The sequence below is a fragment of the Morchella importuna genome, assembly GCF_003444635.1.
Source record: "Morchella importuna strain M04M26 chromosome Unknown Morimp01GS014, whole genome shotgun sequence".
Lineage (NCBI taxonomy): Eukaryota > Fungi > Ascomycota > Pezizomycetes > Pezizales > Morchellaceae > Morchella > Morchella importuna.
This window is the reverse complement of record NW_025763411.1, coordinates 561,327-584,264: the sequence shown is the minus strand read 5'-3', so window position 1 is coordinate 584,264 and position 22,938 is coordinate 561,327. Positions and strand designations below refer to the sequence as shown.

Here is a 22,938-nt window from a genome sequence, read left to right as displayed (position 1 = left end):
CAGGGTACTATAAAAAAGCGAATACGATGAATACGATACACAACAAATCACTTCTCCTTTCCCCGAGAAAAAAAGAGAAACCCCCTGTCTCACGGAAGAAAGGGAAGGGCCGGAGGATATATACTAACTGCATTTATCTAGCCCGAACAAAAAAGAAAAAAGTTTACCGACAACGGCAGGGTTTGAACCTACGCTCCCGAAGGAATCAGATAACCAAAACAGATTCAAGTCTGACGCCTTAACCACTCGGCCACGTTGTCTTACGTTCTGAAAATGCTTTTAGCGTTTTAAAAAGTTTTGGTCCATTGTCGGTATTGGTACCTCCCCCGCCCGCCACAGTATCGCACCCGAAGGGATTGTGTTTGCCTTGGCTGCGCGCGGGTTTTTAATCGGGTTCAAACTACTAGTACACTTTGTTGTTGTGGTTGTAGGGCACATGTATTATTTTGTGGTGGTAGGAGCTGAGTGTTGAGCTTCAGTCGCGCAACCCGCTCCAGGCAATGGCACTGATGAGTTCAATGTCATTGACAGCGAGGAAGCGTCCGCCCTCAACGGCGTCGTAAACACTACTAGTAAATAATTATTTGTATATTTTTCTAGTTGCTCGGGCGCAATTCTTTGAAAGCCCTTTCATTATCGCAGCCTTATTCCAAGTCTTATGCCATGCTTAAACAAGGCAAAAAAAAAAAAAGGTTGTAAAGAACTTTATCCGAGTGATTTCGCATGAGTCGGAGTCGGAGTCCGAGTCCGAGTGTGTGGCTGTGGAGTGAGAGCGCGGAAATGTGGAATATTAGGCTACTTAAGTCTCGGAGTGACAAGACAACGTGGCCGAGTGGTTAAGGCGTCAGACTTGAATCTCTCATTCGGTTATCTGATTCCTTCGGGAGCGTAGGTTCAAACCCTGCCGTTGTCGTTGCTGATCATTATTTTTTTCTTTTCGTTGCTTTTTTCTCATTGGTTGGTTGCTTGGTTGTCTTCGAACACAGATTGCTGTGCATCCTCTCTTTGCGCGACTTCAACGTTGCGAGCTCTTGGTGCCGAGTGAGAATATAAGAGAGCGTTTTAGAGTAGTTGGTAGAGGTTATTTCTTTGACCAACGAGTTGAGGCAGACTGCCTCCTCTGACTTGATGTATGTATGCGTTGCCAATGAATGCTAAAACGACGAAAAACTACCAGCCGAGCCAAAAGAGAGAAACACCATATACAAATACATTTGAAGAGAGTTAAAAAAAAAAAAAAAAAGTCTATGTAGTCCCTAAACACTACAGCCTCCTCATACCCGTCTTCCCCAGTTTTTCGCTACCCAAAGAAGAACGCATTCCCGCCCTGGTCCCTCCTCACCATATTCCGATAGTCGGTGTTTGGGTCAAACTCCGTCCACACGCTGGCGGGGAAGATGTGCTTATTGCGCTCGTACCACCTGCGGTCGACGACCTTTGTCATTGTGGGGTCCTCTTTGCCGCCCTGCGTTGTGGTGGTGGGCTCGCCGTTGGGGTTGGGCGGGTCGAGGGGCGAGGGGTAGTCGAAGAGGGTGCCGTTGGGGCCTTGGGTGCGGTTTACGATGAAGTAGTAGAATTCGTAGTGCTGTGGGGTGTGGGGTGTGGGGTGTTAGTTGTGGTGTGGGGGGGGGGGGGGATGGGGAGCGGGGGAGGAAGAGGGGACATACGTGTGGGATGATCACCTCCCCGCGCACAAGCAGCAGGTCGTCCACCGACACTCGCAGCCACTCGCGCCGCCCACTCATGCGCCGCGCGCGCTCGAGGAACAGCCAGACCATCTCGCCCTTCTTGACCTGCACGCCCGAGCCGTCCGGGGGTGCGACGTTCGTGCCTGTATTGTCACATTCCTGGCTGTCAATCGACCCATTCTACTCCAAGTTTGTGGGGGAAGAGGGGGGAAGGGCAAACCATCGTAAAACACAAACGGGATGCTAATCTCCTCATTCTTGATCTTCTCCTGCAGCGCCAGAAACTCCCTCCGCAGCGTCTCGCGCTCCTGCGCCTCGCGCAGAAGCGTGTTCTTGGTCAGCACCTTTGGCGGCGGCGCGCGCAGCTTCGGGTTTACTTTTCGCTTCTTGACCTCTCCCGCCGCCGCTACCTCTCCTCCTGCTTCATCACCGCTCTTGTTCTTCCTCTCCTCCGACTCCGGCTCCGGTGTTTCCCCCTCCTCATCGCCACCAAACGACAGCTTCCCCTTCACCACCGTCTTCCTCTTCTTCTTCCGTGCGGCGGGCGCAGCACCCGGTGTTTCGCTGCCCTCGCGCGACGAGGTCCCGCGGTAGGCTTGGAGCTTTTCGGCCGCCTCGCGCTCGCGCTGCTCGGCGAGCTCGACGCGACGCTTCTTGAAGTCGGAGAGGTGCACGAGACCGACGGTCTGCGTCTTGAGCGCGTCCTCGAGCGTCTCGGTGTTGGGCGTGAAGCGCGAGTTGGCGGCGGCGGCGGCGGCGGTGGTGGTGGTGGTGGTGGTGGTGGGCGGCGTGGACGACATTTTTTTTTGCAGGTTGGGTATATGGGGTTTTTTTGTGGTATGGGGGGTTGGTGACGTTGGGTGTCACCATGCAGTGCACATAGTACTTGAGGCGGTGGTGGTAACCCTAACCCTAAGCATTTCGGAGAGGTCGGGGAATTGATTGGATGGAGATGCGGTGCGGGGAGAAAAGCTCCGTTATTGGTGCTGGGGATTTTCCGGTGTTTGGTAGTTTTGGCTCTCCTCCGCCGTTTAGGAATGGTTCTGACTGGGGCCATCAATCGAAATTTAGGGAGTTGTCTAGGACAAGAACAATAATTCTGCCAACTCTCTTGAGATACGAGAAAGATAAAGCATCAATTGATAAGCAAGACTTTGAAAACAAAAACTTTGAACCAAGTACTGCAGGCCGTACATACGTCCAGTTGCCCGCCATTATTAAAAACGTCCGCATTAGCCTATGTGGCTATTACGGCCCCTGAACTGTAGTCCTTAAAGCTTCAAAGAACAGACGCATAAACTACTCAGGGGAAGGCAAAGACTCAATACAGGTACGTATGTAACAAGACTTAGCTATATGCTTACTCTAATTAGGCTCTTTTTGCCTTTCATATCTGCAGCTGATAGCCTTCCCCGGGCTGTGCACCGCTGGATTAGATAAAGAGTCCAGTAATAGGCACAAGCATTATATCATCCCAGGTCTGTAGCCTATGGGATTAAAGATCTTCAGCGATCAAGTGTTTTCCGTTAAGCTAGCTAGCACTCTCATTATATCTGAGCTATCATTGATCAGAAAACCCCCCCCAGTATGATACGATAGTATATCCAAGGCGCTTGCGAATCCACAGGGACACTCGCTCATAGCTGACAATGGTAATGCCGTTCGAGACACCCAATCAAAGTTTTTTTTTTATATGAAGTCGCAACATTCCCGATATATAGCAGCAAGCATGACGGGCAGGAGTAGAGTATTCTGGCCTCCTACTAGCTAACCACCGCAACTAGAATCGAGGAGAGACGGAAGCTAGCTGAAAGGAAAGGTATGGTATGTGTCTCCGCTTAGGGTATTCCGGGTGTTCGGCCCCTCAAATGATGTCGAACGGGTACGGGTGATCTATCATGTCGAGACCTGCCCTTGTCATGTCGAAGACGGCTGTCCGATCCGTGACTATATAGCGAGTTAGTTTCTTTGTCGAGATCAGAGTCAAGTCACTTAAGCGTCTCCTCCTCGTCCTTTCTCGTCCTCATTTTGTCTCGTCCCCCTCAATAGAGTAGGGAAAATGAATTGAACCAAAAAAAAAAAACTGAGCAGGGAAATTATATACCGAGTGATATTTGATGATTGATTACCGGGCCTAACCCGCTATTAGGTCTGGATCTGGATATATATATCTAACGAAGATATCTATTTGGCAGGATTGAAAAAGGCCGTGGCTAAGAATGAAGAGGGAGGAGGGAATAAACGAACGTTTGTCTCTCCTCGAGACATTTATGGGCCATGTTCTGTGGAGAACTACTACAAACTTGTCCCCCCCCCCCCCCCCCCAAAAGCGAGGTGAGATTATTTCCTCAATAAAAGCGATTTGAATCCTTTGGTTCACTTCAAACGTGTAGATATCTACTTGGTATAATCGATACAAATAACCCCTGTATCTTTTACGAAACTAGCACCGAACACCTTGTGTGACCTTTGACAACCCCACTCTTCCTTAGGATAACAGTATAAAGAAAAATCCAACTACCAACAGCCCTTGTTCCTTCATCTTTCAACACCTTGATCTCTTTACGATACCAAAAATCTGCCATATGGCAAGGAGGGCTCCGGTGATTTACACCTTTGACTAAATCCTATGGTCATCACCACGAGCTAAGGCTCTTCGTTAATTGTTACACTATATAGCAGCTCGCCACGAGAGGAAGTGTTAGTTATCTCCGATGGCGAAGTCCTCCATCCTGGCTTCAAAAAGATGTCGTTTAAACACATCATGCCCCCAACTGTTAACCAATTGACGATCTGAGGCGGATCCTCTGCATTTTCTGGCTTGGTTAAGAACGTAAGTCTTCGCTGGTGGAGGTATCTTTGGATGATAAAGTGTGATTGGGAGGAGGCTTTAGACTGGTATATGGAAAGGTTGTGGTGATCATCGAGTTTCGAATTGACTAATGTTTTCCATGTCTCTTGGTCGACATTTTTACCAAGAACAATCCCGTCACCTCCCCCCGATAGACACGGCTTTATCAACCACATATCCTTATTATATGGCTCGTTAGCGATTTTTTGAAACGATTCTGTACCCGGAATATGCGTTTCTGCGATTCCACGACGGAGAACAGCTGCTTGCTCTCCTGACAAGGCCCCTGATGCAACTAGATTATCGAGTTCCTGGAAAATTAGGCCCAACATACGTTTGTCGTGAACGAGGAACACAGTGCGGAGGTCGTTATAGCATATAGCTCCGAGCTCAAGAAGAATCTGTTCATCTAGAGCATCGAGCTCATCTTGATGCAACTCCAGGGCTACCTGCTCAATTATGCCGATATCATCCGCTAAAGTGTAGCCTGATGGTGAACTACTACATGGAACAAGTCTCAAGCTTTTGGGATCAACCGTGCGAGATGTATTGCATATATACGGCAAGAAATGGGCATCCCATCCGCGTTCTCGCGCTTTTAGTAGAACTACCGGCTTTGTCGGATCGAACAGTTGAGAAAATGCTGATTTGACCTAATAGTTGATTCTCAGCACTTGGTCCGACTGAAATCCAGTCATGTTTATACTCGGATCCAGGATGACTCACATCTTGTACTGTATTCTGTTTCTTGAAGCGCCTTAGGTCCTCCTCGCTGGCGTTGTAATCAAAATATTCGCCAGTAAACAATAGGATTAGATAACTATTAAACATAAATCTACTATTAATTTCGCAAATCTGCAGTGGCCCATCATGCTCCCGAGGAATGAGGATATCAGGACGATAACATCCAACACCGGTGTATGGCCGACGGATATCTAGAGCTCTGAGGACACGTTCTACTTTTGGCGTTACAGGAATTGCTTCTTGATATCTGGGGATAGTCCACCAATTATTGATGATGGCTAAGAGTGCAGCATGGAGGGCCGACTGGAGCTGTTTCAACTCAGTGATACGAGCTGGAGGTGTGTGAAAGGTGTAAGGATTGATAAGTGAGCAGTATCTTTCATCGAGCTGAGGATTGGAGGTGAGTAAGGAATTCCGTACGCGACGAATGTGAGCTTTGTACTCGGATGCCGTGGGTAGTGGGTTTGGCACAACATGGAAAAAGTCGTTGAGTGCTCCCATCGTGGACGTGATCCTTTCGTCTGTTCCTGCGAACCACAAATTGCTAGCGTGGAAACGGCGTCGTGATAAACCAAAATCTAACGGCGATTGTTTAAAGCACTACTCGATTGAATGACGAGTGGAGACAATTCTGCACCGCCGACAGCCCCGCTTCTACATAGCTACAGTAGTCTATGAATTTTGTGTGGTGAGCCACAGATCGCCACAAGTCCTGAATACTGATGAAGGGATATATACCCGATTGGTTCCAAACACCGGCAGATGATTTCTTTCGCACGGGCGAGCCAGCTTCTTGTCTGTTCTGTTGTCCTGCAGGGTTCGCATCTGGAGTTTTGCGCAGCTGAACATTTTTTTTCCATCGTAGTGAATGAGTGACGTATATATGTATGTACCGACCCGGGATTGCTAGAGGGAAAAAAGGTGATCATCTGGACAGTACCTAGGCTCTAGAGCTCTAAAGCGCGAATTTCTCGGGAACATGAGTCGACCCTGCGGAGGAACTTTCTACACAAAAGACCGAGAGCTCGGGTTTTCTCCGGGCAAAAGCCCGAACGTGGGGGAGGGGGCGGGTGGGCTGAATTGAGTGCAGAAGGCCCGGGTGTTGGGGTTTATTAGCCGCTTTTTTTTAGTTCTGGAGAATTGTTTGCCGGGCGTCAATTGCGGGGTGTTATGTGCTTGGTGGGGAGGAAGATCCTTACTGTCTATGCTCATAAATACAGACCCACGGGTCTGAGAGAAACAACTTTTACTCCCCCCCTCTTCTGAGGCCTCCCGTCTTTCTCTCCTTCACTGGCTCTTTGTTAATTAAATTAAAGCCCCTTCATCCTCTGCTTCTTCTCATCGCTTGTTTGCGGTTCGAGGGAAACATATCGCGAACAATTTGCAGCTCAAGCTACGGGGTGTGGTTAGTCAGTTAGCGTCATAGAGCTTGTCATCCTCGGGGGCCCAAGAAACAGCTACATAATCCGCCAGCTCATCCTTCTCCTCGCTCAATCACCACCTCATTCACTCACTATCAAACACCCAACATGGCTGCCGCTCGCTCTCAAGCACGCTCACTCCTCAAGCCTTTTGCAATTGCCTCCGCCGTTGGAGTCGGAGGCACCCTTCTCTACAAATCCCTCAACTCGCGCCCGGCGGCCCACACCTACTCAATTAACAACGCCGCCGGCGTCGAGGGTAGCTTTGGCCGCGCCAACCCCGCCGGTACACCCCCGAAATTCCCGCCACTCCCCACCAGAGCCGAGCAGATTGAAAAGCTACGCGCCGGTCGGGGCGAAGGTGCTTATGATCTCATTGTTATTGGCGGAGGTGCCACCGGTAGTGGTATCGCGCTGGATGCTGCCAGTCGTGGTCTCAAGGTGGCGGTCATTGAGAGGGATGACTTTTCGTCCGGAACCAGCAGTAAAAGTACGAAGCTAGTACATGGTGGTGTAAGGTATCTGGAGAAAGCGTTCAAGGAGCTCGATTACAGTCAGTATCAGCTTGTGAAGGAGGCACTGAAGGAACGTGCGGTGTTCCTCACAACGGCTCCCCATCTGAGTATGAGTCTGCCGATTATGCTGCCAGTATATGAATGGTGGAAAGCGCCATACTTCTGGGTTGGGACAAAAGTGTATGATTTTTTGGCGGGGAAAGAGAATCTGGAGAGCTCCTACTTCTTGACGAGAGGGAAGGCGCTTGAGGCGTTTCCTATGTTGAAAGGGGACGGGCTTGCGGGTGCATTGGTTTACTATGGTAGGTGTCTCCTCGTGCTTTTTGAGAAGATCGGATGGTTGACTAGCGTTAGATGGATCGCACAATGACTCGAGAATGAATGTCGGATTAGCACTTACTGCGGCGCTCTACGGGGCGACAGTCATCAACCACATGGAGGTCCAGGACCTGGTCAAAGACCCCGCAACTGGTAAGATAACGGGTGTCAAGGTCAAAGATCTTCTACACGAGAAACGTGGCGGTAGACTCGGCTTTGGCGAAGACATTGGTCACGACGAGGTTCTCGTGGAAGCAAAGGTTAACAACCCCGAGTGATACTCCATGTTTGGCCGAAATATCTAACAATAGCTGCACAGGGTGTTATCAACGCTACAGGTCCCTTCACAGACAGTATCCGCAAGCTCGACACTGGCGAGCAAACCCCGGAGATCGTCGCACCAAGTAGCGGTGTCCACATTGTTCTCCCAGGCTACTACTCCCCCGCCCGCATGGGTCTAATTGACCCGAACACCTCTGACGGCCGTGTGATCTTCTTCCTCCCCTGGCAAGGAAACACCATTGCGGGTACTACCGATGCCCCAACCCAAATCACCCCACACCCGCTTCCACGTGAGGAAGAGATCAATTGGATCCTCAACGAGGTCCGCCGCTACCTCGCACCCGACATCAACGTGCGCCGTGGCGATGTCCTCGCCGCCTGGTCCGGTATTCGCCCCCTCGTGAAAGACCCCGACGCCAAAAATACAGAATCCCTTGTCCGCAACCACTTGATCAACGTTTCTCAGAGCGGCCTCATTACCATTGCCGGTGGCAAATGGACCACATACCGACAGATGGCCGAGGAAGCCGTCGATGAAGCGATCAAACAGTTCGATCTCAAGCCAGGGACTTCAGATCTATCTGCACGTTCTGAGGGCATGGTTGCCATTGATGGCACCTGCAAGACCGAGTGGGTGAAACTTATTGGTGCCCACGGGTTCAGCAAGACCCTCTTCATCAACCTAATCCAGCACTTTGGTGTTGAGAGTGAGGTTGCGCAGCATCTTGCAGGTGCTTATGGCGACCGTGCGTGGACTGTTGCGGCGCTATCGGCACCCACGGAGAAACGCTTCCCAGTGCGTGGGAAACGTCTCTCAGTGCTGTATCCATTTATTGACGGAGAGGTGCGATATGCAGTAAAGCATGAGTATGCGCAGACGGCGGTTGACGTACTAGCACGCAGAACGAGATTGGCGTTCCTGAATGTGCAAGCGGCACTGGAGGCACTGCCGAAGGTGATTGATATCATGGGCGAGGAGTTGAAGTGGGACAAGGTCCGACGGGAGAAGGAGTGGAATGAGACGGTGGCGTTTTTGGTCAGCATGGGACTGCCGGAGAAGAGGGTTGGTGTCACAAGGAAGGAGGTAGAGAACGGAGTAGTAGGGAAATGGGGTGAGGAGGAGAAGGCATTTTCGAGACATGGTTAGTTTGAATTCATTTCTGGTATCTGGGGTTTTCGGGATATACTGACTGTGTTTATGTTGTAGCAGGACCGGTAGATGCGATGAGCACCATTGCGCCTAATGCGAAGCCGCTTGACTCGAGTACGGTGCGGAACGGTGGTGTGTAGGCTTGGATTTAACCTGCATATCAATCAGCCTGTTTTGTAATATACCGTACTGATTTGTCTTTCCTATTTCCATCGTGTTCTACTACTATTAAATTCCCTTTTAGTTAGTCCTCTTCTTCTCCTTTTAGTTTTGGGTTATCATGGGTGTCTTTTTCTTCTGTTCTTTTTTTCTTCTTTTTATAGCGTCCTAGAGGTGGTTATTATTATTATGAACATTAGGATATTATAAAAGTTGATATTTTTTTCTTCCTACCACTGGTATCATGGCTTCGTTGTGTTGAGTATGCCAGCAGTTTGAGCCTAAACAATCCCGGTTTGAGCGGTTGGTGATGGTATATCCCACAGTTTAACTAATTATTTAAACCCCACGGCATAGACAACTTTTTTCGTTCGGGTTTGAAAGCATTATGAATCCTATCCGGCAATCCAGGCTAAGTTGGCCTTGATTAGATCGGGTTTGCAGGAATAGATTTACCCCGAATCGGTCTATTGCTAGGCTTGTTCCTTCCACCCAATAACTTATCAAGGTTCTTACATCACGTCTAGGGCCACCCTACGAGACAGATTCTGACCGCCTCCTCTAGATCCATAATTGCAAATACTGCTTCCTTCATGGATTGTCACTCGGTAGTAGAGGTTTACTCTTCTTGGGGCGCGAGTAAGAGGTTATTGCTTGATATATGCTGGCATTGTAGTTTTATCGGTTAGCGACTCGATAGAGAGGGGTTTGATGGTGTATGTGTCTAGACGGGGGCATACAGTTAGTATTCGTCTCTGTGCATGTCCTGTCATAGAACGTGATGTGTTGGAGGAACATCTCTCCGATTTGCAAAAGAGAAGGGGCTGTTGTCAATACCGGTGAGTTGTAACATCAGGGATGATAAGGATGGATAAGCAGAAGAAAAGGGGGACGAAGAAAGTAGGAAGAAAGTCACGAGAAGAGTGAAGTTAAAACGGGTGAGATTCGACGGGACAGGGGGTTAGGGTTAGATGATTATCGCGAGTGATAATTTATGAACGCTCAGAGTCTGTGTGGGTTAGGGTTATGGGTTAGCATCCGAGAATGAAATGCACCTACATCACACCACACCTGGTTTAGGTCTCAGATGGCTTCACTTTCATGATTAGAATTATGTATGTATGTTGCACCATAGATCGTTCGAGGCCCTAAGCTCTCCGATTCCTTAACCAATGGTATAATGTGATGCACCCTCACTAGCTAGCCATGTGCCTTACTACTGTTAATTCCAGCCTCTTAATGGCGGGCCTATTTTGTAGCGCAATTTGATCGTCGTCTTACTTCATATTAAACACTGACTGATAAAAGACTCAAGATAGATCGTGTCTTTGTTGATAGATGAGCTCTCTTGCCAATGAATGATTTGTATATACGTATGCCTCTATGTGCTGCGAATGTTTATTTTCACACTTGCTATGTCCCTAGCTTCTTATCAGGACCCGAGTGATGATTTCTACGTAATCAATTGCAAATTTTAGCCGCATGCGCGCCTCACCGCATGAATATTGCCCTCTGATACCTTTGGTTGATAAAAGGGCCCTATACCATGAGTTATATTTCATGAGAACAAATCATTAGGGCTAGCTAAGAGCCTGTTTGAAACCTCAAATAATATCACAAGAGGATTACTTCTGATATCATTCAATCGTATTACGGTGATCATGAAGTAATGCCTTAATTCTACAAATCACTTAAATCTTTCCCTGAATGACCCATGTACAATTAGAGAGTCCTATTAAAGAAAGGAGCTCTTGAAATATCTATATCGGCGATATAATACGTGCAATATAGTTGTTCCGACAGCTACATAACTACGTACGTACGCAGTCAATATTTTTAGTTGTCCACAGGATATCCCGAGCAAACCTATGTTTCAGGATCCTAGGGATACGTGGTTCGTTTACAGATCTGAAGAAGCTTTTGTTCTGTTTCAAGTTTATCACAAGCATGATCCGATAAAGCCGGAAGATTAAGATCTAGATATAGATCAGTAGTTTCCCGGATACAGGATTTGTGAAGATCTTCTGCGACTCAAAATGGATGCATGGGGATGAAAGGTTGGCAGACATGGTTGAGTCGACGCATATGTATCTATTTTCAGGTCAGCTACGTCAATACTGGAGATCTTCCTCCACAAATAAAATGCAAGCATATCAACTTTTCGGAAAAACTTCAATCATTATTTTTGTCGAGGCGGTTATTTAATTAGCAGAGTAGCCAAAAACCTGTTCAACCCACTCGGCGGGCCTCCGAAGGTACTACCCCGCTTCGTAGACAGGCCCGCGGCTCCCTGGATAGAGGAGCGGGAGGGGAAATTCTAGTCCTACCTTATCGAGATAGTCACAGTATCTTTAATTAAATACGGATACTTTGGCTCTAGTAAGGGCCCCACGAGAAAACACGTTATCATCGCATAAGCAATACCGATATCAAAAGAAGAAAAACAGATCTTGGAATGCCATCCTGAATGAACGTTGAATCTATCTGAAGCCACGAATCACAAGGTTTGGCATGGTCCGGGTTTGTAATCTATTCTCCACTTGTAGGGCTGCCTCTTTGTGTTGGTAGCGTTGCGGGAGTGGTTTCATCTTGCAAAGGAAATTGGAGCAGGGTTCTATCATGGTGTTATTTTTGGGTGTCTTGGCGCGGCGAGAGTGAACCCGGTCTCACCGGGGAAGTATTGGGGGAGGGGGGAGGAACTCGGGATACTTTGTTGGAAGATGGATATAGGTACTTCCTGTTTGGTGAATTGGAGTTGGATATACAGCTAGGTAGAAACGTTATGTTTCAGGTAAGATGCGATAGAGTGGGTACATTTAGGTATGCTTACATGTAGATACTTCTTTTGAGCTTCTTTCTGGCAGCCTTATTAAGACCAGGTACATATATTTGCATGATTCCAGTCAGTATTTAGGTATCACAATATATCAAAATCAGTCACTTAAGAGCATCGAGAAATTCACAGCTGAAAGAGCCTTCTAGAATGACAGCCTTCTCGAATATCACTTAATTAAGCTTCCCAAAGCCAGCCACAAGCGACTGGGGCAGTGCTGCGTTCCTGTGTTCCTGTTCCTGTGCGTGCGTGTGTGTGTGTTCGCAACTTGCATAAAATCGATCTAGAAGCGTTAGTCCCAGGAACCACCCAAGCTCACGGTTGGGTTCGCAAAAAGAGCGCCTTGGAGAACGCCTGACTGACAACGTACCATGAATTAAAGTGGAATCGTTCCGAGTTTAGGGCCTTTTCAAATGCTAGGCTCGCCAGGGACTGGTACTCTATTAGTTTGTAAGCATGCAGAGAGAGAGGAAGAGATGGAGAGCTCAGTCAGACTTCGATGTTTGGCCCAAGCCTTACAAGTATGTAATTGTTACACTCAAAGGACGCCCTCAGGATAAGTGCAATCCGGAAGAATTCTTTTGTAGGCTTTGACAACAGTTTTCTATCTCCAACCACTAACTGCTTGTTCATCATCTGTTGATCGAGAAAGGCGAAATGAAGGAGGAAGGCACAGCCCATGAAAAGCGAGTAAGTATTAACGAGAATGACAAGAATAGCATGAGATTGAAAGTTTCTGCCAAGACCTTAAACTATTACCAACACGGTATGTTAAGCGTCAGTAATGGATCCGAGAAGGGTATTGGAGGCCCCAATACGGTAAATAACGGGTCCATAGCTTGAGTAATTGCCATAGGCCTAAACCAAGGTAGTCGTCTCGGCAACCCATGATAACGAGAACCCCGCCATGCCATCAGTCAAATTAAACTCAGTAAGCTACAGCCCAACAGCTTAATCCAAGTAGCGTACATACGCCCTTTGAATCCCACGAGCGCGGCACTTACTACCTCTTTCTTGGTACAAGCGATCGAAGCGATTAGGACTAAGTTGACATCGCGACTGCTGCAGGCGTTTAATATCAGCCAACCATCCTCTCCGTAATCCCCATCCGACAGTCCACCGCCCATTCCCCCCCCTCTTCCCCTCTCTCCCCCCCCCGCACAAGTCCAAAGCTCGCAGAACTCTTCCACTCCGCCTCAGTACCCATTCAACCACCCCGTCTCTTCCCCCACCCCCTCTTCCACACTGTGAGGAATCACCTATTCTGATACTGTCCCCTCCTCCTCCTCCTCCGTCACATTCCCAACTTGTACGTAGTGCCCCTACAAGGCGGCTGTGTTCCTGCCGATCAACCGCCCGAACCAAGCATTCAGCAATTACCTTTCATCGTAACATCTGGGCGCTAGGCCTTACCAGAAATACATCATCGTTTTAGGATCCAAACTAACTGAAACTTTGGGAATATATTACTTTTGTATGTAAGGTACCACTGATCCCTTTTTTTCTCTGTCGTTGCCATCGTTGTCTCCCTCTCTCTCCATTTGTTACGGCCCATTATTATCTGAATCCTTTTTTCACCGGGGATTCACCTCGCGAGGCATAAGAAGGTATCCCATAACTAACCTTCCCGCCCTCTTGTCTGGATTGCATGGCAGCCTGGGGTCAGACTTTTTTCTAGAACGTCACAAATAAGCTACTTTCCCTATTTGAAAGCTACTACTATTACTGGTGCCTACTACCTCGTACACGTTTAACGCACGTACATACATATATCCTACGCCTTCGCTACTCTGTTGGAGTTCCAATAGTTCCAAGCCACTAGATCTACAATTTTTGTCGAATTCAGTTCTAGGCTATTCTTGAATTGGATTAAAAAACATTTACTGAGCCTCACCGTGTGCATCATCTTCATCATCCATCACATACCTCTTACTCCACAACCTCAGCCTCGCCACATTACTATCATCGAACAATTGCAATGTCTTCCTCTGGAGGTGCCCAACGTCACCAGCCGAATGGCTTAAATCTCACCCACTTCGCCTCTACGGACGACGAATTGTTCAATCCAAACCAGGGTGGGCAAGGTTACAGATCCGCGCCCGATTTTCGCTACCAAAGCCCAGACCATCAGCAGCAGCAACAGCTTGAGAACCTTAGACAAAGCGCCTCACCCCAGTTCCATACCTCTACGCTTCCACTTAACGAGAACTGGAGAGATCAGAGCACTGTTCAAAGCTTTGGAGACTTTGCTTTATTCCCAGCCCAGGATAACAACTTGTACGGCGATTACGATAACAAAGAGGCCGTTTCGGGAAGCATTAACCCAGCCGAATTGATGAATTCTCAACACCCCCACTCGCAGCATAACACTCCCCCGCTCCTTCTCAACCAGCAAACGTCCCAGCCCGATTCTGCTGGTATACTATCCGCATCAACTGGTTTCAACCAGTGGGAAAATGTCTATGCTCACAACGAGGAGTCCTCTTGGAGCCATCGTAAGGCCCCAAGTGAATACTCGGACATTTCTTCAGCTGCCAACAGCCCATACATGAGGAACCATGAATTCTCAGAGCACCCTTCACCACTTCTCCAGGGAACCCACATCCCTCAAGGATCTATGCAGGAATTCCTAAATTCTGGAGCTAGCCCCGGAGATGCCTTTGGATTAGAGCAGTTTACACTGTCTGAACGTGACGTCTCGCCACATGTATCCCCCAGAATCAGCCCTGCCCCGGGCCACCATAGCAGTGCCAATAGTCCTTACATGCTACCTCAGAATAACCAGCTTTTGGGTTTTGTTCCGCCAATGGGCTTATCACAAGATATGAACAGCTTCCAAGAATCACCTCGTTTGAATGGGCTCGGACTTGATAGAGCAACCGAGGATGGCTTTGCCCCACAGATTAATGTTATCTTCGCTCCCCCACAGAGACAGCCCACTTTCCCTGGTAAACCAGGAGCCACCCATGATGATAGTGCTCTAAGACCTCCACCTAAAAGTGAGTTTTTCCGTTCCTTGAATATGAAACTAGCTCAATACTAATAGCTTGAAAGATGCGACAAGAAAAAGAGCCAAGTCCGACCCATACACGGGCACCTCATCTCTTAGTGCTGCTATCCCCATTACCAGGCCCATCTCCCCGGGCGCTGCTAGCCCTGTAGGCGGGCGCTCTAGAGGAAACTCACTCAGTCCTTCAGATGCCGTCATAGCGCCTGTCGGTAGCCCAGGTAGCGTCACTTCCAATGCGTCCTCGAAGCTCTCTCGCAGGTCCTCCACAAACTCGGTACCGCCCAACAGGGACTATTTCCTAGGCCTCGCCATGCCCGGGCGGCCAGGTACAAACGCAAGCGATAAACGAGTCCAAAAGCACCCCGCCACCTTCCAGTGTAACCTATGTCCGAAGCGCTTCACGCGAGCCTACAATCTGCGCTCGCATCTGCGTACGCATACAGATGAGCGACCGTTTGTATGCACGGTGTGCGGGAAGGCCTTTGCGCGCCAGCACGACCGAAAACGTCACGAGGGCCTCCACTCGGGCGAGAAGAAGTTTGTGTGTCGCGGTAACCTTAAGCCTGGCGGCGTGTGGGGGTGTGGAAGAAGGTTTGCACGTGCCGATGCGCTGGGACGCCACTTCCGCAGTGAGGCGGGCAGGGTTTGTATACGGCCGCTACTAGAGGAGGAGAGCGCCGAGAGGGCGCGCAACCAGATGATGGCGCAGGGGCAGATGATGGACCCGACTATGGGCCCCATGTCGCACGATGCGCACGGGATGGGCATGGGGATGGATCATACTATGATGTTCCCCACTGCGCTTATTGAGCAGTACCCTGCGCTGGCGAATATGGAGTGGGGAGCGCTGCAGCCAGGAGAGCAAGATAATGATGATTTAGCAGACACTGGAAGTGGTATGGATGATGGCCATAGAAGTAGTTTTGAAAATAGCGGTAGCGAGTGGGACGAAGGGGGTGTGAGCGGTGGCTCCGCCATGGGAAGTCATAGGAATAGCTACGATGGTAGTCGTGGTGACTGGAGTGGTAACGAGGAATGGGCCAGTGATACCGGTGATGGATATAGGAGGTAACATCATGATGATATCGTGAAAGTAGCACTAGGATAAGGATTGGTTTTTTGGGTTCTTTTTTTTGATTTTCGTTTATTTTTCTTTCTGCCACATTCGTTGTAACAATTTTGGAATTTTGATTTTTGGCTCTTCTCTCTTCTTTTCTTTGGACGGGGTGGTGCGTTTCTTGATATCCCTTCTGTCTCCATTTATCTGCTTTTTGTTTTATCATCTTGTTCTTGAGTTCTTCTTTTCTTCCTATCTTTCGTTTATGGTAAAAGGTTGGGTTGGAGTCAATCGTTTTTCGGACCATGTCTTTTTTTATTTAGCCCTTTATTTTCTTCTTCTTCCTCTTATTTTTTCTTTTTCTTCTTCTCCCTCTCCTCCTTCTTCCTTATTCTCCAATTGTTTATTTATCTGTCTGTTTGTCTGCTTTTTTCTTTCCCAGTCCGTCAGCTAGCTAGACTTCCTGTTGCGTGTTTAACTTTCTTCTTCTCCCCGCTTCGCGCTTATGCTCTGTGTGTGTGTGCCAGTTTGTATTTATCGCTCGGTCGGTCGGTCCGTTTTTTCTCTCATACAACAAACACCTTGTTTTTTTGTTTTTTTTTACCTTCCTCCAAATTCAAATGTGAACAAAAACCTACTCCACCACTACCAGTCCAGCAAGCTTCATCCGGTAAGCCTAGGCTAGGTGTCGACATAAGCTTACTTGCCTACCTGCCCACAACCACAACCAGAGCAACCACGGCTGATGATCCGATGATGGATGGGATGGGGATCGCCCATTTCCCCCGCACGCTTATCTGGTGATTAGAATTTTTGTTAAGGCCTGGTTGGCTGGGTAGGTAGCTGGGGCGGGCGGCCTTCTTCTTCTTCTTCTTCTTCTTCTTCAGCCGCTAATAGAGTACTTTACCGCATCTCTGGTAAGCTGTGAATAATACTACGATATCGTTGTCTATAAGGATATTTCACCTCAGGGTTGAAATGTCACTGAGTGGTAGATACCCCGCGAACCCTATAAGAGGAGCAAAACTTGCCGCATTGCATGCCATGAGATTATTACTGTACGAGATCGAGACGAGGCAGAGAAAGAGCCATATACCCTACATACAAAGAAGGCGGAGATTCATTACTCTGGGCCGCCGTGTCAGCAGCTTCTACAAGCACCGAGATGGGCTTCATGATTGGGCCGCGAGACAGAGCTGAGATGAATGAATGGATGTAGCCTTCTCTGCTCTTCTTGAGTTATGGTACATACAGAGAGCAGCCCTACGATGTGTCCAGGGCAGATCTCCTCTCATTCGCTCCGCCCGCACAAACCAGACTGAGGGACGCAGAACGCAGCACGGCAAATCACTCGCAGAGAGCTACAGCCTTGGCACATCTCATCCTCTCTCTTTCTCTCCCACACTTCACTTCACTTCACTTCCCCTCCACACCACACACCACCAGCCAATGCCCCACAACCACCACAACCAGCATAACAAACAATGCCTCCCACCACAGCGCCGCAGATCAAACCGCTGCCCGCCTCCGCCACCGTGCGGCTCCGCTCCACGCTCGCAATCACCTCGCTGTCCGACGCCGTGTCGGAGCTGGTGCAGAACTCGCTGGACGCCGGCGCGCGCAGCGTCGCCGTGCAGGTGAACGTTGCGCGCAACAGCTGCGTGGTGGAGGATGATGGCGTGGGCATCCTGCCGGGCGATGTGGGCATGGTGGGGAGGATGTATGGTGCGTTTGCATGCGGTTTCTACTGTGGTCATCTAGATACTGGAGCTAGCTGTGGGTACTATGGTGTAATGGCGAGATAGCTAACAATCTCTACTACCTACAGCAACCTCCAAATACACCCCCTCCTCCCCCACCACACACACATTCGGCTCCCGCGGCCTCGCCCTCAGCTCCCTCAGCACGCACTCCCTCTTCACGCTCACCACCCGCCACACAACCTCCCCCACCACCCACACCACCCGCATCTCCTACTCCACCCCGCTCACCACCGGCCCTTCCCCACCGCACCTCCGCCTCCCCCACCACGGAACAACAGTCCGCATCGACGCCCTCCACGCCGACCTCCCCGTCCGCTTCCACGCCCGCCTCGCCGCCACAAACCCGGACTCTGAATGGTCAACCATCACAAACCGCGCCGCACACCTCCTCCTCTCCCCCGCCGCTACCGGCGTCTCCTTCGTCGCCCGCGACGAGAACGGAAAGCGCAGAATTTCAGTACGCGGTGGTGGTGGTAGCGGTGGCGGTGGTGGGGCAACACACTGGCGCATGGCCGTGCTGCGCCAGATCTACGGCCGCGACACCATAGGCCCGGACTGGGAGCGCGTGCGCGCCGTCCAAGGGGCCACCAAGATCCGCGGGCACATCAGCGCGTCCAAGGGGGCCGGCAGCCGTGAGCTACAGTTTGTGGCCGTCAACGGACACCCGCTGGTCGGTGCCACGGCGCTGCACGCGGAGGTGAACAGGGTGTTTGCCGCGTCTTCATTCGGCGCCGAGGATGAGGGGGGTGGGGGGACAAGGCGGAAGGGCGTGGAAAAGTGGCCCATGTTTGTGCTGGATGTGGAGTGTGCTGCGGGCGCGGACGTGCTTGGCGGGGAGGGGGGCACGGAGGGGAAAGGAGGGCTGGAGGGCGGGTTGTTGGGTGCGGTGGTGGCGCTGCTGGGGAGGCTTGTGGGTGAGTTTTTGAGGGCGCATCATTTCTCCCCCGCGGAGGGGAAAGGGACGGCGAGAGAGAGAGCGGGCACGCCGCTGGGTACCATCACGAACGGCAGCGCGCGGGAAACACATGGCGACACGCGCGCACTCGCGCTCCGGAGCCGGGTTAAGGCTGCAAAACAGGACGCCCGCGAGGAGGAGGGCCGAAAAGGCGCTGGCTTCTCTGCGTTCGCCGCTCCTTCACCTTCACCTATACCCTCTACAGGAACAACCACGCCCACAGAGCAGACAGACATGGACACAGCTTCGCTGGATATAGAGATAGACATAGACACAGACAGCCCAGACGGAAACGACAGCTCTAAAGAAAACGAACCCGGAAACAGCACAAAAGATACACACATCCACTGGCGCAATCCACTCTCGCGCCACTCCTTCCGCGTTAACGCCCGCACTGGCAACACCTCTGCCACCTCCTCCGCCGCCGCCGCTGTAGCGCGGAAACGGGCCCTCTCGTCCTCGTGCTCCGGCAGCGCGGCCAAGAAACCGCGGACCGAAGAACCGGGAGGCGGGGGCAAAGACAAAGACAAAGATAAAGGACCATTCATAGATGCGCTCCTCAAGGTACCCCCCCCCCTCCCCTTTTTCCCCGCTCCCTCCCTCGCTACAACCAGCGCAGCAATCATTGACACCACCCACTAACCAACCCTCCCTCCCCGCGCCTCACAGAACTGGAAAAACCCCGTATTCGCACCCACAGAGGCACCAATCCACATTACCAAAAACTGCACGCACCACTGCGGCCCCACCTCCTCCACCTCCACCACCACCACCTCCCCCACCGCACCAACAACAACAACAACAACACTCGGAAAACTAACGAAACCCGGCCTCGCAACAGCAACAGTCATAGCACAGCTGGACCGGAAGTACATACTCCTCAAGATGCGCGGCCTCTCCCCTTCCACAGCGGAGCCGGAGTTGCTGGTCCTCCTCGACCAACACGCCGCCTCAGAGCGCATCCGCGTCGAGGCGCTCTTCGCATCGCTCACAACGACTCCGCCGCAAACGCTGCTGACGCCGCTGCTGTATGTGCTGAATGAGCGCGATGCGGGGCTGTTGGTGCGGTATGCGGGGGTGTTGCGGGAGTGGGGGGTTTGCTACCATGTCTCCGAGGGGCAGGGAGGGCAAGGGCAGACACTGCATATCACAGCGCTTCCATCCGCGGTTGCAGACCGCTGCAGCGCTGAGCCGGCGCTGGCGCTGGCGATGGTGCGGCGGCATGTTTATGCGCTCTCTGAGGACAAGGGTTGGTCTGCTGCTGCACCTAGCGGTGGTGGTGGGGGAGCGGGGGGAGGGGACTGGGTGAAGAGGCTGGCGGGGTGTCCGGGTGGGTTGGTGGAGATGGTGAATAGTCGGGCGTGCCGGGGGGCGGTGATGTTTGGTGATGTGTTGGAGATGGAGGAGTGTGTTAGTCTGGTGAGGGGGCTGGCGGGGTGTCGGTTTCCGTTTATGTGTGCGCATGGGCGGCCGTGTATGGTGCCGTTGGTGGATTTGGGGGTGGGGGGTGAGGAGGTGGAGAAGGTGGAGAAGGTGGAGATGGGCGAGGGGGGAAGGGGGTTTAAGAAGAGCTTTGGGGAGTGGATGAAGAGGAGGGAGGGGGAGGGGGAGTAGTGGTGTGGAATGGGACTGGCGTTTGGGTTGGCTCTCTTTTTTTTATATTGGGATAATACATGTAGCTATGGACTTGCTGGGACTTTTTTTGTGGGACAATAATGCATTTAATAGTTTATTATAGCAAATTTATATTAATACCACTGCCGCTGCATTAGCTATGAAAATCACCAGGATGTCTCTAGTTGAAGAATAGGGCCTGTAGTTAATAGTTCGCAGCCAAAGACATCATCACATCACCACTAACAGCATCACCACACCCAACTTCACAGCCAGTAAAACAGCTCTCATTCAAACACTCTACAGAACAAAAGAAAAAAGAAAGCTCAAACATAAAAGAAAAAACCCCTCCCCCCCACCAAGCTCTAACTAAGCCTCCGTCTGCAAAGCAACGCTCTTCTCCACCTTCTGCCCGTCTATAATCTCGGCCCCGCTCTCAATCTTCTTGCCCGTCTTGCCAATCTTGTTGAGCACGGTGTCGTAGTCGACGCTGGGCTCGGTGGTAACCTTGACGATCTTTGTCTCGAGCGATACGTCGAATTCCTTGACTCCTGTTGTTGGCGGTGTTAGTTAGCGGGGAGAGGATGCGGGGAGAAGGGAGGATGGGGGGGGGGGGAGGTTACCCTCGAGTTTGTTAAGCACGCGGGTGACGGCGCCGGAGCAGCCGCCGCAGGACATGGCGACCTGGAATTCGTATTTGTGGTCAGACATGTTTGTTTATAGTGTGTTAGGTTGTGTGTAGACAGTTATTTGTGTTGCTGCGGGGCGCGGCGGTTTCTGGAAGCTGGAGGGGTAGATGGAAGATGGAGATGGAGATGAGATGATGCGGTTATATAGCTCCCCCTCCCGCCTCTGAGAAGATCACGGTGGCTTTATATATATATTTCTACAGCTGTCTACATCATCTACTCTGCCAGCTATGTCTGCTTTACTATGGCTTTGAAATCATCTGCCTAGACTACATATGCTAATACTATTCCGAGACAGACTGTACAGTGAGTGGGATTGCGCTTGTTTTGCGCTGAGACTGAGCGAGTTGTTTCAGCATGATTGCGCAATACATGTAGTTCTGGGAGGGAGAGGGGGAAGAGCGCTTTGTGCCTGAGGCTGAAGCGGAGGGGGTGCTTGTGACAGTGCTTACATAGGTGAGGGAGGGGTGCGGGCCTTTCGCAAAGTGAAGCTTGGGGGGTGGTGCCGAGGAGGGTCCCTGCTGGATGGCGTGCCAAGATGTGATAACGGCGTCTTGGCGTCTTCGTCACGGAGTATCACTCGGTAACGAACTGTCGGTCTAGGGATTTGGTACTGGTGGAGCAGTTCTAGATGGTACGGAGATAGACTGCTGTACTGATCGCTCTGGATCAGATTCGTGTAACATATCTCCTTAAGTCTTCCGGTCAGGAAGAATACTTCAATTAAGGTCTTAGCAAATTCCACCGGTGAGACTTACGATTGATGGAATGTATGTGGAACAAGTTCCTTTCGGGATCGGGGAATCAGACAAGCTATTATCAATATTTCATCCGGGACCTAAGCGAATCCTAGAGCCCTCGCTAATTATTTCGGCCGTATCTCTTCTGCTCTAAAACGGTTCCTCTGAAACCTAGCCCTAAGCTACCCCTCTAACGGCTCTTCTTCTTGGCAACCGCCAAGCGAGGAAACGGAAACCCGGCAACAAAAACACAGTCATAGGAGTTATGAGGCCGACGCAGAAGCATCCAGCCCTGCTGGCGCAATGGTAGCGCGTCAGACTTCTACCGGACTTCGGTCCTCTAGAATACATCTGAAGGTTGCGGGTTCGACCCCCGCGTGGGGTTCTCTCATGTTAATTTTTTCTTTCTTTTTGCTTATTACTTTAGCTGGTCTGTTTAATTTTTTGTGGATTTGGCTTAGGTTTTTTTTTTTTTTTTTTTTTTTTTGGTCTGCGATTTGGAAATTTGGGACCGAATAACGTATTTGATCCAGTACAATCACAACCAAAATTTCTTTTCAAATTTGTATGCAGGTACATCGCGATTCATATTGCCGTCTGGATACTGTGGGTTTATGCGCTCTCTAGGCCGTCCAGCAAGAACATCAAGACTCGATATCAGCAGTATTCTAAGGACGATGGATTAATTGACTTTGACGCTTTCACTCCGCTGGATGTCCGGCATATTCTGTTCTGTTGTATTATCCAACAGCCGGTCTAGAGTAAACTGTCCAAGATCTCCTCTCCCTCTCCCTCTCTCTGTAGCACCTTCCACATCAACGAATCGTGAGAATAAGATTATCACGAAGATTTATGCGCCGGCTCCGTACTTTACTGGAATTCGGGCACGGACAAAGAAAGACTCATTCACAGCTTATGACTCATGCACCCCGCAGGGATTGGGGATGGCGGGTAGGGCAAGGCACATGATCACGCGTGAAATAACGCGTTAAGTGCATGTATTTGAAGCAGCAATCCGTGCGTGACCCCGCCATGGCCACTGCATTGATCGGTGCAGTTGGCCTCGCGATTGCTTGCCTGTCTAACTACCCCGCACAATGCGATGCGAGAGCGCGATGATGGGTTGGATCAATTGAATTGGAGAATACG

General features: G+C 50.4%; 7 protein-coding genes across 7 annotated transcripts; 3 read left to right on the top strand and 4 right to left on the bottom strand.

Annotated features, from left to right (window-relative positions):
• Window positions 1–1,300: 1,300 nt before the first annotated feature.
• LAJ45_05333 (uncharacterized protein) lies at window positions 1,301–2,488 on the bottom strand (the record flags this gene model as incomplete). The annotated part of the gene is made up of 3 exons (XM_046114904.1): window positions 1,301–1,585; window positions 1,668–1,831; window positions 1,909–2,488. 3 exons carry the CDS (start codon window positions 2,486–2,488, stop codon window positions 1,301–1,303), a joined length of 1,029 nt encoding a protein of 342 aa, XP_045971941.1.
• Window positions 2,489–4,334: 1,846 nt separating this feature from the next.
• LAJ45_05332 (uncharacterized protein) lies at window positions 4,335–5,784 on the bottom strand (the record flags this gene model as incomplete). Its single annotated transcript, XM_046114903.1, has 2 exons — window positions 4,335–5,192; window positions 5,266–5,784. The coding sequence occupies 2 exons, from the start codon at window positions 5,782–5,784 to the stop codon at window positions 4,335–4,337; spliced, it is 1,377 nt and encodes a 458-aa protein (XP_045971940.1).
• Window positions 5,785–6,812: 1,028 nt separating this feature from the next.
• Window positions 6,813–9,109, top strand: LAJ45_05331 (uncharacterized protein; the record flags this gene model as incomplete). The annotated part of the gene is made up of 4 exons (XM_046114902.1): window positions 6,813–7,521; window positions 7,574–7,797; window positions 7,857–8,961; window positions 9,030–9,109. The coding sequence occupies 4 exons, from the start codon at window positions 6,813–6,815 to the stop codon at window positions 9,107–9,109; spliced, it is 2,118 nt and encodes a 705-aa protein (XP_045971939.1).
• Window positions 9,110–11,753: 2,644 nt separating this feature from the next.
• Window positions 11,754–12,023, bottom strand: LAJ45_05330 (uncharacterized protein; the record flags this gene model as incomplete). The annotated part of the gene is made up of 2 exons (XM_046114901.1): window positions 11,754–11,895; window positions 11,959–12,023. The coding sequence occupies 2 exons, from the start codon at window positions 12,021–12,023 to the stop codon at window positions 11,754–11,756; spliced, it is 207 nt and encodes a 68-aa protein (XP_045971938.1).
• A 1,916-nt stretch (window positions 12,024–13,939) lies between these two features.
• On the top strand, window positions 13,940–16,043 carry LAJ45_05329 (uncharacterized protein; the record flags this gene model as incomplete). Its single annotated transcript, XM_046114900.1, has 2 exons — window positions 13,940–14,960; window positions 15,016–16,043. The coding sequence occupies 2 exons, from the start codon at window positions 13,940–13,942 to the stop codon at window positions 16,041–16,043; spliced, it is 2,049 nt and encodes a 682-aa protein (XP_045971937.1).
• Window positions 16,044–17,512: 1,469 nt separating this feature from the next.
• On the top strand, window positions 17,513–20,360 carry LAJ45_05328 (uncharacterized protein; the record flags this gene model as incomplete). Its single annotated transcript, XM_046114899.1, has 3 exons — window positions 17,513–17,804; window positions 17,857–19,310; window positions 19,416–20,360. The coding sequence occupies 3 exons, from the start codon at window positions 17,513–17,515 to the stop codon at window positions 20,358–20,360; spliced, it is 2,691 nt and encodes an 896-aa protein (XP_045971936.1).
• Window positions 20,361–20,729: 369 nt separating this feature from the next.
• On the bottom strand, window positions 20,730–21,071 carry LAJ45_05327 (uncharacterized protein; the record flags this gene model as incomplete). Its single annotated transcript, XM_046114898.1, has 2 exons — window positions 20,730–20,911; window positions 20,984–21,071. The coding sequence occupies 2 exons, from the start codon at window positions 21,069–21,071 to the stop codon at window positions 20,730–20,732; spliced, it is 270 nt and encodes an 89-aa protein (XP_045971935.1).
• Window positions 21,072–22,938: the final 1,867 nt, after the last annotated feature.